The sequence below is a fragment of the Homarus americanus genome, unplaced genomic scaffold, assembly GCF_018991925.1.
Source record: "Homarus americanus isolate GMGI-L3 unplaced genomic scaffold, GMGI_Hamer_2.0 scaffold36819, whole genome shotgun sequence".
Taxonomy (NCBI): Eukaryota; Metazoa; Arthropoda; class Malacostraca; order Decapoda; family Nephropidae; genus Homarus; species Homarus americanus.
This window is the reverse complement of record NW_024742653.1, coordinates 1-16595: the sequence shown is the minus strand read 5'-3', so window position 1 is coordinate 16595 and position 16595 is coordinate 1. Positions and strand designations below refer to the sequence as shown.

Here is a 16595-nt window from a genome sequence, read left to right as displayed (position 1 = left end):
AGCATTTGACAGAGTACCGCATCAGAGGCTTCTGAGAAAAATTAAGGCTCATGGTATCGAAGGGAAAGTTTTAAATTGGATAAAATCATGGCTCACCGATAGAACGCAGAGGGTCAGCGTAGATGGTGTTAAATCTGAGTGGGGCCGTGTAACCAGTGGGGTTCCCCAGGGGTTAGTACTAGGCACACTCTTGTTCATAATCTACATACACGATCTAGATACTGGGATCAGCAGTGACATAAGCAAGTTTGCGGATGACACCAAAATAGGGCGGTAAATTAATTCAGGGCAGGATGCAAATGCATTACAGGAGGATCTAAATGAACTGCAAGGGTGGTCTAAAAAATGGCAAATGAAATTCAACACCAGCAAGTGCAGCGTTCTTAATATTGGAAGAACAAATACTTATAATGTATACAGCATTAACAACATCAACCTAGAGAAGTCGACTTGAAAAAGAGACCTAGGGGTACGTGTAAGCCCGAACCTACGGCCTAGAAAACAGTGCGTCAATGTTCGAAATAAGGCAAACAGAGTATTGGGTTCTATATCTAGAAGTGTAAGTAACAAGAGTGCAGAGGTCTTATTGCAACTATATCTTGCGCTAGTCAGGCCGCACCTCGATTATGCGGTTCAGTTCTGGTGCCCCTGTTATAGAATGGATATCAATTCACTAGAGTCGGTGCAGCGAAGAATGACAAAAATGATTCCGGTACTTAGAAACCTACCATATCAAGATAGGTTAAAGAAACTAAACTTGCATTCCCTAGAAAGACGAAGTGTGCGGGGAGATATGATAGAAGTATTTAAGTGGGTGAAAGGAATCAATAAAGGGGATATAGATAAAGTTCTTATAATATCCGAGCAGTATAGGACTCGGAGCAACGGATTCAAGTTGGATAAGTTTAGGTTTAGGAGGGAGATAGGAAGAAACTGGTTCACAAATAGGGTGGTGGACGAGTGGAACAAGCTTAGCAACTTTGTTGTAAGTGCGGGAACTCTGGAATGTTTCAAAAGAAGGCTTGATAGATTCATGGATGATAGAGAGTGGTAGTAACTCTCGACAGGAGCTGCCATGCACAGGCCAACCGGCCTATTGTAGACTCCTTATTTTCTTAAGTTCTTATATAATTCGTTTCTGATTCTTGATCTTGTTTTTCTTGCACGTTTCACCCCCCCCCCCTCCCAGGCCCCGATCTGGGTCGGTGACCTGTGTCTGGGTGAGCTAATCCCCTTAAAGAATAATAAATACATTCAAAAAAATATCTCAATTTCATAATTCTGTACATTTCAAATATTTCTCTTGGATTATTTAGCTAACCTTCGTTCTTCATTTGTTTTTCTGTCAGTACAGCTTATTCTTAACATCCGCCTATAACACCACATTCCAAAGGCCTCTAACCTCTTTCTTATGTCTGCTGAAAGTGTCCACGCTTCTGACCCATACAACAGTCCTTGCCATATATATATTATATAGCCTTTCAGCAGCCCATTTTCTTAAACTGAAGTTAATGTCCCTTTTTATTAGGTCCTTTAGAATATTAAATGCTGTTTTTATTTGTCCTATTCTTGTTTTTATTTCTTCCGTACATCTACCATCACAGTTAAAGTTACTTCCAAACACACAACATTTTCCACTTGTTAAGTTCACTCTTGTCTACCATAATTTTTATTTTGGGATTTATTTCCAATTTGAAAAGAATCATTACTTTATTCTTTACAGCTTCAACTCCCAGACCATATATTCACCCTTTCCACTAATGTGTTAACCAGTTTTTGTAATTTGTCTTCACTATCTGATAAGAGCAGTATTATCTGCATGGCGTATATTTGACATTACTTTACCATTAACCTTTAGCCCTTAATTATTACTAACAACTTCTCCCATTAGGTTAAGACCTGCAAAATAAAGAAGAGTATAATAGTTTAGCAACAACATGGAGCACAGGACGTAAGGAGTGTGCCTCTTCACGTTTAGACGATGAGGCGAAGAATGTCACGCAGGGGTGACACGCCTGGAGATGCTAACTTTTGTGACAGAACGTGCAGTGTCAGGGCGAGCTGTGGGTGATCATGGTCTCAAGTTCTGGGGTGATCATTGTGTATGTGGTACGGAATATAAATTGGATTTAGAGGTAGTTATCTTACCTTACCCTGCTTGTTCAGTAGGTAGGGCTATATTTTATATTACTTTGTTACTAATCCCGGGCATCAGGAACCTTGAGTACAGAGACAGGTTACAGCATCTTAATTTGCACTCCCTCGAGAGACGTAGAGTGAGGGTCGACATGATAGAGGTGTATAAATGGAAGTCAGGGTTAAACAAAGGGGACATTACAAAGGTACTCAAACTATCCAACCAGGAGCGAACTCGCAACAATGGTTTTAAATTAAACAAATTTAGATTTCGGCGTGAAGTAGGTAAACACTGGTTTGGAAACAGAGTAGTGGATGAATGGAACAAGTTACCAAATATCATCAACTCGAATACGCTGGATAGCTTCAAACATAGGTTGGATGGTTATATGAGCAATAGGGGTTGGGTATAAACGGGACTGCCCAGTATGGGTCAATAGGCCTGCTGCAGTTTCCTCCATTCTTATGTTCTTATGTAATAATTGTTTAATATGTTCTATATATTGCTTTATAATAAGTATGTGTTAAGTGTGTCAGCCTATGTTGTGTATTAGTTAGGGTAAATATACATTAGTTTGGTAAAATAATTTGATAATTGCCGACGTGGTATCAGCACTGTGTGGGTCACTGGTACACCAGCTAAGCCGGAGGGTGGAGAACGGCCGAAATAGACTAAAGGCGAAGTGGCCAGCAATCCCCCAAGCAAGTCTAGGGCAGACGAGCCTGGCTGGTGAGAGGGTGTGGTCCATGTGTGGTATAGTTGCTATGGAGACAAGTGGTTTAGGTTAGTTTAGGCTGTGGCTGTTTGTATTTTGTTTGGTCATTTACTTCTCTTTGTAAATATGTTCCCTAATTTTATTGTAATAAGAAATTATGCAGTGTATGATTCTTCCTCATTATGAGTTAATTTGAGGCTTATAAAGAACCTGGCAGATATAATATCAGAGTTATTATAGTGTTTATCCTGGTTGTTGTTGTGACCACTAGTGGCTGGCAGGGGTCTGTTTCTTTATGCCTTCACGATCAAGCCTCATCTCTTATTTGACTAGTGGTAAATTCTTGATCAAGAGGAGTGATGGCATAACAATGGTCTCTAGTTCTGGGGTAATGATCCGAAATGGTGACGTTTGAGGGAAGGGTATCAGAGGGGTCTTCCATCCTGAAAATTTAGCTCAAGAAACTTTATGAAGTGATGTTGATTGTAATGACGTGTTTTTATACTAGATAACAAAGAAATAGGAGTAAGAGGTGGAACAACACTCAATGCCCTCAAGGATAGCTACACCACCCAATTTCTATTGATTATTAAGTTCAACACAATTATAATTTCTTGAATTAATGGGGGGCAGTACTCTGTCATATATGTAACTGTTTATACTATTTAAATCAAAACACTTAATGACATGCCATTTGTACGACTTACATTAAGTTTCTGCAGGTGATGGACCCGACGGAGGAGCCAGTGACGACGGCTGGGGAGGAGACAGAGATAAAGTTCACAGCAGTGGACTACACGCTCTTCATCCTCATGTTGGTGGCGTCCATCAGCATTGGGGTGATGAGCGCCATTAGGAACCGTAACAAAGTGTCCACGCAGGAATATCTGATGGGGGGCAGGAACATGCCGGCGGCGCCTGTAGCACTCTCCCTCCTTGGCGGCTGGATATCTGCAATATCTATATTAGGTCAGTCAATAAATAATGCCAGCTATTGCTTGGAAGCCAAAACTGAACCTGGTCCTTAAATCATTAATGTGTTAGTCCCTGTCCCCAGCTTCAGGGTAAGCCTTTTGTGCTGCCTCACCTGCCTCTCCTGCCTCTCCTGCCTCACCTGCCTCTCCTGCCTCACCTGCCTCACCTGCCTAGTCACCACATTTACACAAACCTGATTCATGCCGCACACCATTTTCCCCTTACACCAACGAAACCAACATCTACCGTTATGTTATTGTAAATTAAATACAAGTGAAATGTTTAAATATGTAATGAATATTTACTTTTATCACTAAGAGGTGGCGCCACAAACAATGTTGAAACCGACAGAGATGCAAAAAGTATGGCATCTTTCAGAAAAATTAAGTCAATGTACTAGATGAGTCGAATAATGCATTTTATGACGAACTACAAGAGGTCTTGGATAGTCCATGTATACCTGATCGAGATGTGAAAATAGTGCTAGGTGCTTTTAATAATAATCATAGGGTGGAGCATGTTATGAAGCAGCATGGGTTGGTGGGATGAAGCAGCATGGGTTGGTGAGATAACGAGAATGGTGCACGTTTGGTTAGTGTTTGTGGGCTAATAACTTGGTTAATGGTGGAACGCTCTAATTATAAAGATATTCATAAGTGTACATGGACATCACCAGAGGGAAAACATCGCTATCAGATTGATCACATTTTGATTTGTAAACAGAGGTGTAATCATTAGAGGATGTATGAACTTTTAAAGGTGCAGATGTGAGGAGTCATCATCATTTGGTCGTTGCAACTATCAAGCTAAAATTAAAAGCAAAGGAGATAGGAAAGAGTTACTCAAGTATGACAGGACAAAACTGCTAGACCCCCAAGTTAAGGAGGAGCTTGACTGCCATAATCGCTTTGCTGTTCTGGAATCAATGAGCGGGGAAGACACAGGGAGGAGGATAGAGGAGAGATGAAGAGGTGTATAGGAGTTATCCAGGGTGTGGCTGAGGAGCTTCTTGAAATAAGAAAAACTAAGAGAAAAATAATTAATTTGGAGGAGACTTGGGATACCATACAAAGACAACAGGAACAGAGGGTTTATGTGGATATTGTGAACGAAAATAAAGAATGACTTAGAATGAAGACAGCGGAGACCCCGAGTCCGCATAGCTAAGTTAAGAGTTGTGCAATACGTAACAGGCGACTATCCCTAGAAAATATGGCAAAAGAAGCAGATAAAACACTGAACCCAGGTGTTGGTCATGGAGTGAGTGTGGCATATATCAGATTCTAGGACAGTGTAAGGAACAGGAAGTACAGTACGAAGATTACGATGGGGGAACACTTGACGACTGTAAGGAACGTTACTATGAGCTGCTCGAAGGTCCGCTGGCAGGATCGGGTGGCTGAGGGTTCAGAATGGATCCCATACGTTTGCAGCGTTCAAGTCTGGCGCATTACCCGCTCAATCATTGTTCCCAGAGAAAAACGCATGGCTGTCACGAAACAGCGCGGAACTACGCCATTCCTTCTTTCATTAATACCACCCTCCCACACCCCTATCCCTCCAGAAATGGCTCTCCCCAAGTCAACCGCTTCCCGTCTCCACCCCACGTGACTTACCATGCAGAGCAGATCCGGTCAGGGGGCGAGTTGTTATTTTCGACCGTCACTGTACACAATCATACGGCAGCAACAAAGAAACATAGGTTATGACACAGCACGAGCCTGAACGTAAGAAAGGCTGATGTAAATATGGCGCAACATGTCTAGGAGCGTCCACACACTCTCCTGCACTATGTACCATTAATAGGAAGGTAGCACTACCATTAACATTAATAGGAAGGTAGCACTACCATTAACATTAATAGGAAGGTAGCACTAACATTAACATTAATAGGAAGGTAGCACTACCATTAACATTAATAGGAAGGCAGCACTACCATTAACATTAATAGGGAGGTAGCACTACCATTAACATTAATAGGAAGGTAGCACTAGCATTAACATTAATAGGGAGGTAGCACTACCATTAACATTAATAGGAAGGTAGCACTACCATTAACATTAATAGGAAGGTAGCACTAACATTAATAGGAAGGTAGCACTACCATTAACATTAATAGGAAGGTAGCACTACCATTAACATTAATAGGAAGGTAGCACTACCATTAACATTAATAGGAAGGTAGCACTACCATTAACTTTAATAGGAAGGTAGCACTACCATTAACATTAATAGGAAGGTAGCACTACCATTAACATTAATAGGGAGGTAGCACTACCATTAACATTAATAGGAAGGTAGCACTAGCATTAACATTAATAGGGAGGTAGCACTACCATTAACATTAAGAGGAAGGTAGCACTACCATTCACATTAATAGGAAAGTAGCACTACCATTAACACTAATAAGAAGGTAGCACTACCATTAACATTAATAGGAAGGTAGCACCACCATTAACATTAATAGGAAGGTAGCACTAACATTAATAGGAAGGTAGCACTAACATTAATAGGAAGGTAGCACTACCATTAACATTAATAGGAAGGTAGCACTAACATTAATAGTAAGGTAGCACTACTATTAACATTATTAGGAAGGTAGCACTACCATTAACATTAATAGGAAGGTAGCACTACCATTATCATTAATAAGACGGTGGCACTACCATTAACATTAATAGGAAGGTAGCACTAACATTAATAGGAAGGTAGCACTAACATTAATAGGAAGGTAGCACTACCATTAACACTAATAAGAAGGTAGCACTACCATTAACATTAAGAGGAAGGTAGCACTACCATTAACATTAATAGGAAGGTAGCACTAACATTAATAGGAAGGTAGCACTAACATTAATAGGAAGGTAGCACTACCATTAACATTAATAGGAAGGTTGCACTAACATTAATAGTAAGGTAGCACTACCATTAACATTAATAGGAAGGTAGCACTACCATTAACATTAATAGGAAGGTAGCACTACCATTAACATTAAGATGAAGGTATCACTACCATTAACATTAATAGGATGGTAGCACTACCATTAACATTAATAGGAAGGTAGCACTAACATTAATAGGAAGGTAGCACTACCATTAACATTAATAGGAAGGTATCACTACCATTAACATTAATAGGAAGGTAGCACTACCATTAACATTAATAGGAAGGTAGCACTACCATTAACATTAATAGGGAGGTAGCACTACCATTAACACTTACACCAGTTAACACCTACAAGATGTAACACCCACACCAGTTAACACCCACAAGATGTAACACCCACACCAGTTAACACCCACAAGATGTAACACCCACACCAGTTAACACCCATAAGATGTAACACCCACACCAGTTAAAACCCACAAGATGTAACACCCACACCAGTTAACACCTACAAGATGTAATACCCACACCAGTAACACCCACAAGATGTAACAGCCTCACCAGTTAACACCTACAAGATGTAACACCCTCACCAGTTAACACCTACAAGATGTAACACCCACACCAGTTAACACCGGCAAGATGTAACATTCTCACCAGTTAACACCCACAAGATGTAACACCCACACCAGTTAACACCTACAAGATGTAACACCCTCACCAGTTAACACCTACAAGATGTAACACCCTCACCAGTTAACACCCACAAGATGTAACACCCACACCAGTTAACACCCGCAAGATGTAACACTCTCACCAGTTAACACCCACAAGATGTAACACCTACACCAATTAACACCTACAAGATGTAACACCCACACCAGTTAACACCTACAAGATGTAACACCCACAGTATTGAACTCCCAAATTTTTCCAGGTAACCCCACGGAGATATACTTGTTTGGTCCTCAGATCGCCATGATTCTGCTGGGCGCTATTCCGGGCTGTTTCTTCGTCAGCATAGTCATAATCCCGATTTTGTACAACCTGAGAATCGTCTCTATTAACGAGGTCAGTATATGGGTCACCCAAACAAATATTCTTAATTTGTTTACATATTACAGCTGTGTTGCCCAGGTTTAATTTTAACAAGGTAAAGTTTACATAAACATACCAAATACCAATAGGGCTGACCCCAGATTACACCGTCACTTACATAAACATACCAAATTTTAACTGTTGTGTTAAAAGGGATGAGGAAGAAACATACACACAAACGCATCATCAAAGATGGTGGGCCGACAGAGGCTGGCCCACCAGCCCCCAATTCTACTGTATACATGAGCGGATCAAATTTTGGATCTTTATCTTAAAAAAAAAAAAAATCTGTGGCAGCTGACATCAAACAAATATGAAAATATATGTGGCTGATGGGGGGGGGGGGTGGCACTGGGGACAGTCCCCAAGAATTTTACCTTATTAGCGCTACAGAACGACACGTGGTGTAGTTTAGTGGTTCTTAAATGTTCATTCAATAAATATTCCTAATAACTGAAGATGTTATAATGTACCTAACTGGTTGACTTAAGCTCAAACATGAGAATAATACCCAAATTAATTTGCCTGGTATTAAAGAAATGTGTCTGAGTGTGAACCAGGAGATGGCGGTGTTCATGGTGGGATTCCTGTGTGATAGCTTTTTTGTTTCTCTGCCTTTCCATCTCTTTAGGGGCTTTAACGTCTGGTAGGTCTAGACGTTATTGACGGTGAGAGAACTGTTATTGTGCTATGTGGACACCCAGTATTCTTTTCCCGCCTCTGCCTATCACAATTTTTGACATTCAGGATACGCTAGGCCTCGCCATTTCCTCTAGTATGTCATGGAAGCCACACATCCTCAGCACTGCTAAAGCCGCCTCCCGAAAGCTGGGAATGCTGTACAGATGCCGTAGTTACTTCATTCCTGAGCAATTGCTTCAAGTATATAAGGGATTCATTCGTCCTAATTTGGAGTACTGCTCTCATATCTGGGGTGGCTCTTTTTCTGTCCAACTGTTAGATAGGGTGGAATCAAAGGCATTTCGTCTTATTAACTCTCCTCTTATAGTTGATAATCTCTTTTCCCTTTCTCTTCGCCACAATGTTGCTTCACTCGCTCTCTTTTACAGGTTCTTTAACGGGCACTGTTCGGTGGATTTGACATCCTGTCTACCGCCGGCAAGGCCGTGAGCTCCTAACACACGTCTTGCCCGCGGTGCCAACCGATTCCCTGTGGATGTCGGTCACATGAGATTAACCCGTTATAGTACCTCCTTCTTTCCTCACACATCCAAACTGTGGAATGCTCTGCCTTCTTCTGTGTTCCCATACTCATATAATCTGTCTACACCACGAAGACTCCCTTCGTGGTGTAGAATAATATAATATTGTTATTTTTTATTTTTTATTTATTTTTACTCTTATTTATTCGACCTGTGCCCAGGTGGGCTAATTCCCGTAAAAAAAAAGACCTCAGAACTAACTTACCCTCAACACTGTTGTTACAAAACTGCTGGGGAGATTATATTTTGTTGGACTTTTTATACGCGCTCATTTTAGTTGATGAATACAGAAAAAAACTGAAATAATTCTGTAGCGTTCATCAAAGATTTCTGCAGTAGTGGAATAAACATTCTTTGAAGTATATTTAGACAAAATGTGGTAAAATAGGAGGGCGTCGACTCAGGGAAATGTTTATATACATTCTGAGAAATGTTTGTGTGTCATTTTCTGAACGATTCGAGTAGAGTAATTTTCTCTTAATGTACATTATCAGCTTATCCACCCCAAGTGTACAAATTACATGGATGAAAAATAGAGTATAAGTCCCACAATATATGAGCTGACTCTCTGCATACGGCTTCCTTGTACCCATAATTTAAAATACCACTTGCAACAATTACAATACTAATAATAATGATAATAATAATAATAATATTAATAATAATAATAATAATAATAATAATAATAATAATAATAATAATAATAATAATAATAATAATAATAAAAACAATAATAATAATAATAACATGAATACAGAAGTGGCTGCTCTAAAGATCAAATAAAAATCCTTGTGGGGATTAGAGAGGGAAGGAGGAAGGTGCTTGCTTGCTTGCATTCAGCTTGGAGCCTGTGAGGGCACAAATAGACTACTGACACTATATGTTTCTTACAGTATATAGAGCTGAGGTTTGAGTCACGACTGCTAAGGACGCTGTCAACTCTGTGTAGTCTTCTCTCTGCTTTCATTTACATGGGCATCTGCCTCTATGCTCCAACATTAGCTCTGTATACAGTCACGGGCCTCGCTACCTGGGCATCCACACTTATCATGGGGACAATATGTACCTTCTACATCACAATTGTAAGTATGGTGTGCACCAAATACAGAGACCTGTAGTAATAATTTTTATATATATAGTTAATAAATGAATCTCGAGATTATACTATATAAACCTTTTATAGTACAAAATATTCATAGCATATTTATCATGCTCTTAATATCAAAAAGCTTTTATGGGAACATTTTACCAGAAATATCCTCATGGCTTCTCTTTTAGCCTCATTGTGGAAATGAATCAATATGTTTACTATTCAAAGGATCAATTTAGGAGTGTCAAGGTGGAGCAATAGAGGTATAACTTGTTTATTGCAGTTTCGATTTATCACAATTCAATTTATCACTACGTGTTTCGTTCTTTTTTTCACAATACCTTCATGAAACAAAAATAAAACTGCACACATGAGTTGCTTCCAGTAGAGCAGAAATTAACGAGAATCTTTAATATTTGCAGACAAGTTTCAATACACTGCATATTCCTCAGTTATGGAGCTTGGTACTTAGCCGATTGTATTGATCTATGCGTGCATGTAGTGAGAGTTGTTTAAGTATGTATGTGTGTGATTATTTCTGTAGATTTCACCCAAAATCTTATATAATGAGTCCAAAAAGATCAAAGCTGAAAAAATGAGACATCAGACATTATCTAAGGACGAGAGTGTGGTAGAGCGTTGAAAATGGCCATGACAGACAGAATTATGTTCTCACAGTTCAGTAGTATCTAATATTATGCTTAATGCATATTTTTTCTATGTATTGTACAAAGAATCAGTCAAGGTACCTTCAAAGTTCCTTGCAAGGGAAAATCTCCCTCAATATATACCGTAAACAAATGGTAATCATTGACTTTTGTATAATATTACACTTTTTTACGTAAACTTGTAGGTTGAGCAGGATGAAATATTCTGGAGTATTATCACCTATTTGTTTTGTGCAAACAATCCTTAAAAAAATTCTTTAGTAACTTGGCTACTTTTTTACCACTGATCACATCACAGTCGTAACTCGAGCATGGACGTCAGTGTAGCTGCAGGTGTGCTGGTTCTTGGGTGTTTATAAGAAACTGTGTTAACAATGACAAAGTGATCATATAGATATCTGTCTTTTATGGGAGGATATTTAAACCACATTAGCTCTTGGGAATTTTTTTAGAAATAGTGCTACATATTTATACACTGGTATACAGTGAAAATATTTTCTGAACTCCTGGGTCTGAAGGCCGTCGCAATGATCATTGAAGGAAGCCATGTTCATTTGGTAAGGTTGGTAGGAAGAGGTGGTAAACACTGTTAGTATTATAACTTTTTCCCTCAGGGTGGTGTAAAGGCTGTGGTGTACACAGACGTGTTGCAAACGTTGCTCATGTTTGGCGGGGTGCTGGTGGTGGTGATCCTCTGTTGTATTGGCCTGGGCGGCGTTGACAAAGTGTGGGCCATTGCAGACCGAGGTGGACGCATCCAATTTTTCAAGTGAGCTTACATACTTGTCATAGGCCTATCATCTAACCTTAACAATTTCGTATTTCAGACACATACGGGTCCTATTTGTGTAAGCCTCTTACAGGCTGGCACCAGAAGTGTACCCCTAAATAGGTTTTAGGCCTTAGAAATGAATGGAGTTCAGCGGAACCTTTCACAGGGACGTACGGGATATAACGGTGACAGCTACACTGGTAATATATTAACACTCATTCATAATATGCTACATTGCCCATATAACATGTATGACTTAAGCCACCTACTAGAAAGAAGTTTTCCATCTTAAGGAGGTACACTCGGCAACAGTGAGGCTTGGCAAGTGACAGGATGGTGGTGAGATTGTTAACTACAGCAGTGTTAGAGTAGTCGGGGGAAATTAGGAAAAGGTTGAACTAATTCATAATGAAATAATACTTGGTAGTAAGAGTGAGAATACGTTTTTAAACAACATACCAAATATCCTGACCGATCTGAGGTGAGTTTTTGTCGTCGTCTTGAAAAAATGGCGGCCGTTCGCTGTTGTTGATGTTTTATTCATTAACTGTTGATTTTTGGGAGCATAAAATTGTGCACATTTTGGTATATTCATCTTTTGTGTACGATTAATACTTTCCGAAAAAAACAATCTTCACTACTGGCCACACCCTTCGCTATTTTTACATCATCTGGTACCGTTTTCCACACCAGCCATGAGGTCCAGTACGTGGAGCGTCTTTTTTTAATGTGGTATCCCTTGTAGACCTGTTCCAGGATTAGTGTTTTTATGACAGTTTCATTTTCTTTGTAACTTGTTCAGTATTTGTAGTTACACATGAAGTTTGGGAGTCAAATTCAGTGCCGTTGTGATAATTAAGGTCAGTATCAAATGTTCATTCCTTATTAGTCCCTGAAAAAATAAAAAAAGCAAAACAGACATTATATTCTTGTTGTTTTTTACCACTGGAACATTAAAGTGTCAAAATTAGATGTGGAAACAAAATGTTTTTTATATCAAAATGTATTAGTCCTACACAAATGCTGAAGATACCAAATGTGCAGAATTTTACGCTCTTTTATTTTGTTATTAAGTGTCATCTCCTTAAAATCAACGGTTAATGAGTAAAACATGAAAAACCGCGAATGGCTGCCATTTTTTCAAGATGGCGGCACAAGCTTACCTCAGATCGGTCAGGCTGTTCAGTACGTTGTTTACGAACGTATTCCCAATAATTCTACCAAGGATCATTTCATTATGAAAAGTTCAACATTTGGCATAAAAATTGTCTAATTTCCCTGGACTAGAGTTTAACAGCTATATTTTGATATTCATTAAGATGTTGATATCTGATGTCCTTAATAATACGATATATATTTTATCGGTTGCTCTCTCTCTCTCTCTCTCTCTCTCTCTCTCTCTCTCTCTCTCTCACATAAATATGCGTTTACTTTGACATTAAAAATACTTCCAAATACAGGTGCAATACATAGGCAGTTCACATTATGGATGTGGTTAACTGATAAACAATTAAACCAAAGGTAGCAGTTTTATAATATTAAACTATTAATTATTATTTAAGATACTGAGAGGTTTCCAAATGATCGTATATTGACTTAAATAATGAAGAAAGTTTGTGTGAAAATCTTGTGGCAGCTGTGGTTGTAGTTGAGTTGCCAATTCACTCTTTCCTGAGGGGGACTTATGGTAGAAGCGGTACCTTTCTTGCCTCGCAAGCGAGATGTCACGGGTTCGATTCCCGGGCCGGTGGAAGTCATTTGGACTTACTTCCTAGCCCCCATTAGTCCCTGTTCACCTAGCAGTAAAGTAGGTACCTGCTGTAAGTCGAAAGTTGCGAATTCGTATTCAGGGACAAGCTGTTGGAGCTTCCAATAACTGGATGACATAAACCACTGACTCTTCAGGCTTCTACGCCCTTAAATCGTGAGACATAAAGGCAAGCATGAACTCAGCATGCTTCCCTGTTGGGCGCTGTAAACGCTTCTGCGCTTCACCTTACACAAGGATGTAGGGGGTTGCCCAATAAAAAAAAAAAAAAAATCTTTCCTGACACTTATTTTTATGTAATTATCTATTTCAATAAGCATTACCTGCAGAGTATATATTTTATGTTCTTACTATATTATATTTATATATTATAAGTGTAGTCTATGCATATTATAAACACATATTTCTTTGCTTCACAGGTGTTCAACTAGGCGCAATTCTTTTCATTTTTTCACGCCATGCGCTTTGTTTTAGGTAATCCAATATACTACTGTATATAGAATTATTTTTATTTTTATATCACAGTTTTTTATTGCCTTAGATGCCCTCAACTCTTCAATATTAATCAAAACATTCTCCATAAACGGCCATGATCCTCGTATTTTCAATGAGAGAACTCTGATTGGTTTTTAGCCATTTGGGCCGCTTGGGCGCTGTGCAAGGACGCCTGATCGAGGTGTTAGCTTTTCCCTCTGAGTGTGTCATGCGCACAAGTCAAAAGCAGCGTCTGTGCATACAGAGTAGCTAACACGTTAGGTAATCCGTGCATCGAAAACGACTTACAATAAACGACTTATCTCTGCTTTGTATGAACCCAAGTACTTTGTTAGCCACGTTTCAAGCAAACGTGCATTTGTTGTCTTGGTTTAAAATTCCTACCTAACTTTACACCAAAATCTTTCTCACAGTCGGATTTCTCTACATCAACGTTGTTCATCTGATGTCTGCTTTCTCTGTTTACATCTCCAAGACTAAGTACTTTACATTTGTCTACATTAAATTTCATCTGCCATTTTTCATACCCTGCATTTTTTTTTAGATCTTCCTGTGGTTTTGCGGAGTCCTCGTCTTATTTAATTACACGCCCTATTTTAGTGTCATTAGCAAATTTACTTAAGTTGCTCTCTACGCCTATATCTATGCCATGGGCCTCCATTTTACGTATTAGTCTTTCATGGGGTACCCTGTCAAAGACTTTGCTAAATTCGAGGTAACCCACATCGTAACCATGCCCGTCGTCCACTGATTCGAAAACAGTTGGAAAGAATGTTAATAGATTTGTCAGACATGAACGCCCATTTGTGAAGCCATGTTGGGAATCGTTGATCAATTTGTGTTTCTCCAGGTGATTTTGAATAGAGTTTGAAATTATTGCTTCCAGTCATGTGCCTACACCTGATGTTAAACTGACTGGACGGTAGTTAGAGGATAGTGATCTATCTCCCTTCTTGAAAATCGGTATTTCATTCGGTATCCTCCAGGATTCTGGTACTACATTCGTTTTTAATGCATGTTAAACAAGTTTGTTAAGGGCTTACTATGCTCTTCCATACATTTCTTTAATACTCTGGCAAATATCTGTTTGTTTACTAACATCGTTACTAGTCATTACGGTCTCACTTAACCTATTTCCTTCACTATCTTTGTGTTGTGGGATTCTCCGTCTTGAACAGATGGAGCTCAACTGAGGCATGGCAGGAAAACGTCCATATGAAAACTTGACTTTTTGTTCACTAGATGCAAGTACATTCTGTCTCGTGACAAAAATAATGATCATGTGAAAGAGGCCTTAATCAGGCGTACTAGGTTTGTCTGACCATGTCAGGTTGAGATCAAACCTCAAATTAAATCTAGTTGTTATTAAGGTCATGTTCAGGTGGCGTGTCAACCTGGGAGCGTTCCTGGAGAGTTGCCAAGTAGTGATATTTGTATTTCCTTTATAACTTTTGACTAAATTTTAAGTTAACATGTGTTTATAATGTTGCTAGTTATATTACATTAATATTCTCATCATGTTTCTTCAATTCCTACACTTTTGATTTTGCTCATGTAAACCGGGTGTTACATTGTGGGAGTAGTTACCTTCCTCGCCCAAGCTCTCCTTACTCGCTCTCCTGTCTCTGGGTTGGCCACCCCTGTCCTTTCCCCAACTGATCCTGTGGTCCTCCGACTGCACGATGATGGATTATATCTTCCATGAGTAGGTAAGATGGTTCCTCCGGTGTTTAGGAGGTTTTACCACATATTAGGAAGGAGTGTTTTTATTTGTTTCCTGTGTTTTCATTTTCATGTTGTTCTTGTTCTTAATTGTAAATATAACCTTTGCCTGTCTGGACAATAATACATCGGGTTTTCAATTAACTAGTACAGGAGAAGGAATATAACAGTGAATGTAGAAAACTTATTGTTGTATTTGGCGAATTTTGGTCAGTTATAAAGGCCCCCCAAAGGCCACCCAAATCTCCAAAGAACTGGCTTCTCACTCTTTTCTTATAAGGGTGTGTAACTTTTTTTTTCTTTCTTCATTCTGGTAATTACTGGTGTATAGAGCACATTACCCACCATTCTGTAGACATCACTTTTTAGAGGGTGAAGTTTTCAATATTAGTAACGAGGAGTGAGGGACACCATGTGCTGTGCAAAATGATCCTTCACATTGATAATGGGCAAAAAATAAATAAATAAATAGAAGGAAGGGGATCATACAGTATACTGGCACAAATACATTTCATAGGCGTAAATGAAACATGTGGCACAAAACATATTTACTTTGCTTCAGCCTCGACACGAGCCCTTTTGAGCGCCACACTCTGATGTCCACTATGGTCTTCGGCTGTTACTTTATGGTCTCTACCATCGGCTTCAACCAAAACGCCTTCCAGAGATTAGCATCTGTGAGGACGCTTCAGACATCACAAAGGTAATAAAAACTATATTGAAAATTTATCCATCTTCCAGGAGACACATCAATCATGTTATAAAAACAAATGTTCTATTTACATTATGTAATTTTATAAGTAGCACTTAGATCTACCGTGACAAATATTTAGAATATTCATAAATACCACCATGGGTGCTGGCAGCACAGCAGTAACACACGTGCCTCTCACAGTTATGTCCTGGGTTTAATGCCCAGCACGGATCACAAATGAGAAGAACTCCATTCACTGACAGGTAGGAAAACTTCTATAGCGCAAAGGTATAGGGTGCATTTATCTGGTGGTTGAAAAGATGTCCAGGTCTTTAAACTGCTAAAGGACCA

The 16595-nt window shown here is 39.2% G+C and overlaps 1 protein-coding gene across 1 annotated transcript; it reads left to right on the top strand.

Moving 5' to 3' along the window:
• Positions 1-10062: 10062 nt before the first annotated feature.
• Positions 10063-16253, top strand: LOC121876980 (sodium-dependent multivitamin transporter-like; the record flags this gene model as incomplete). The annotated part of the gene is made up of 3 exons (XM_042382562.1): positions 10063-10117; positions 11408-11562; positions 16113-16253. Coding segments are annotated over exons 1-3 (329 nt in total), but the record flags the coding sequence as incomplete, so codon positions are not given.
• Positions 16254-16595: the final 342 nt, after the last annotated feature.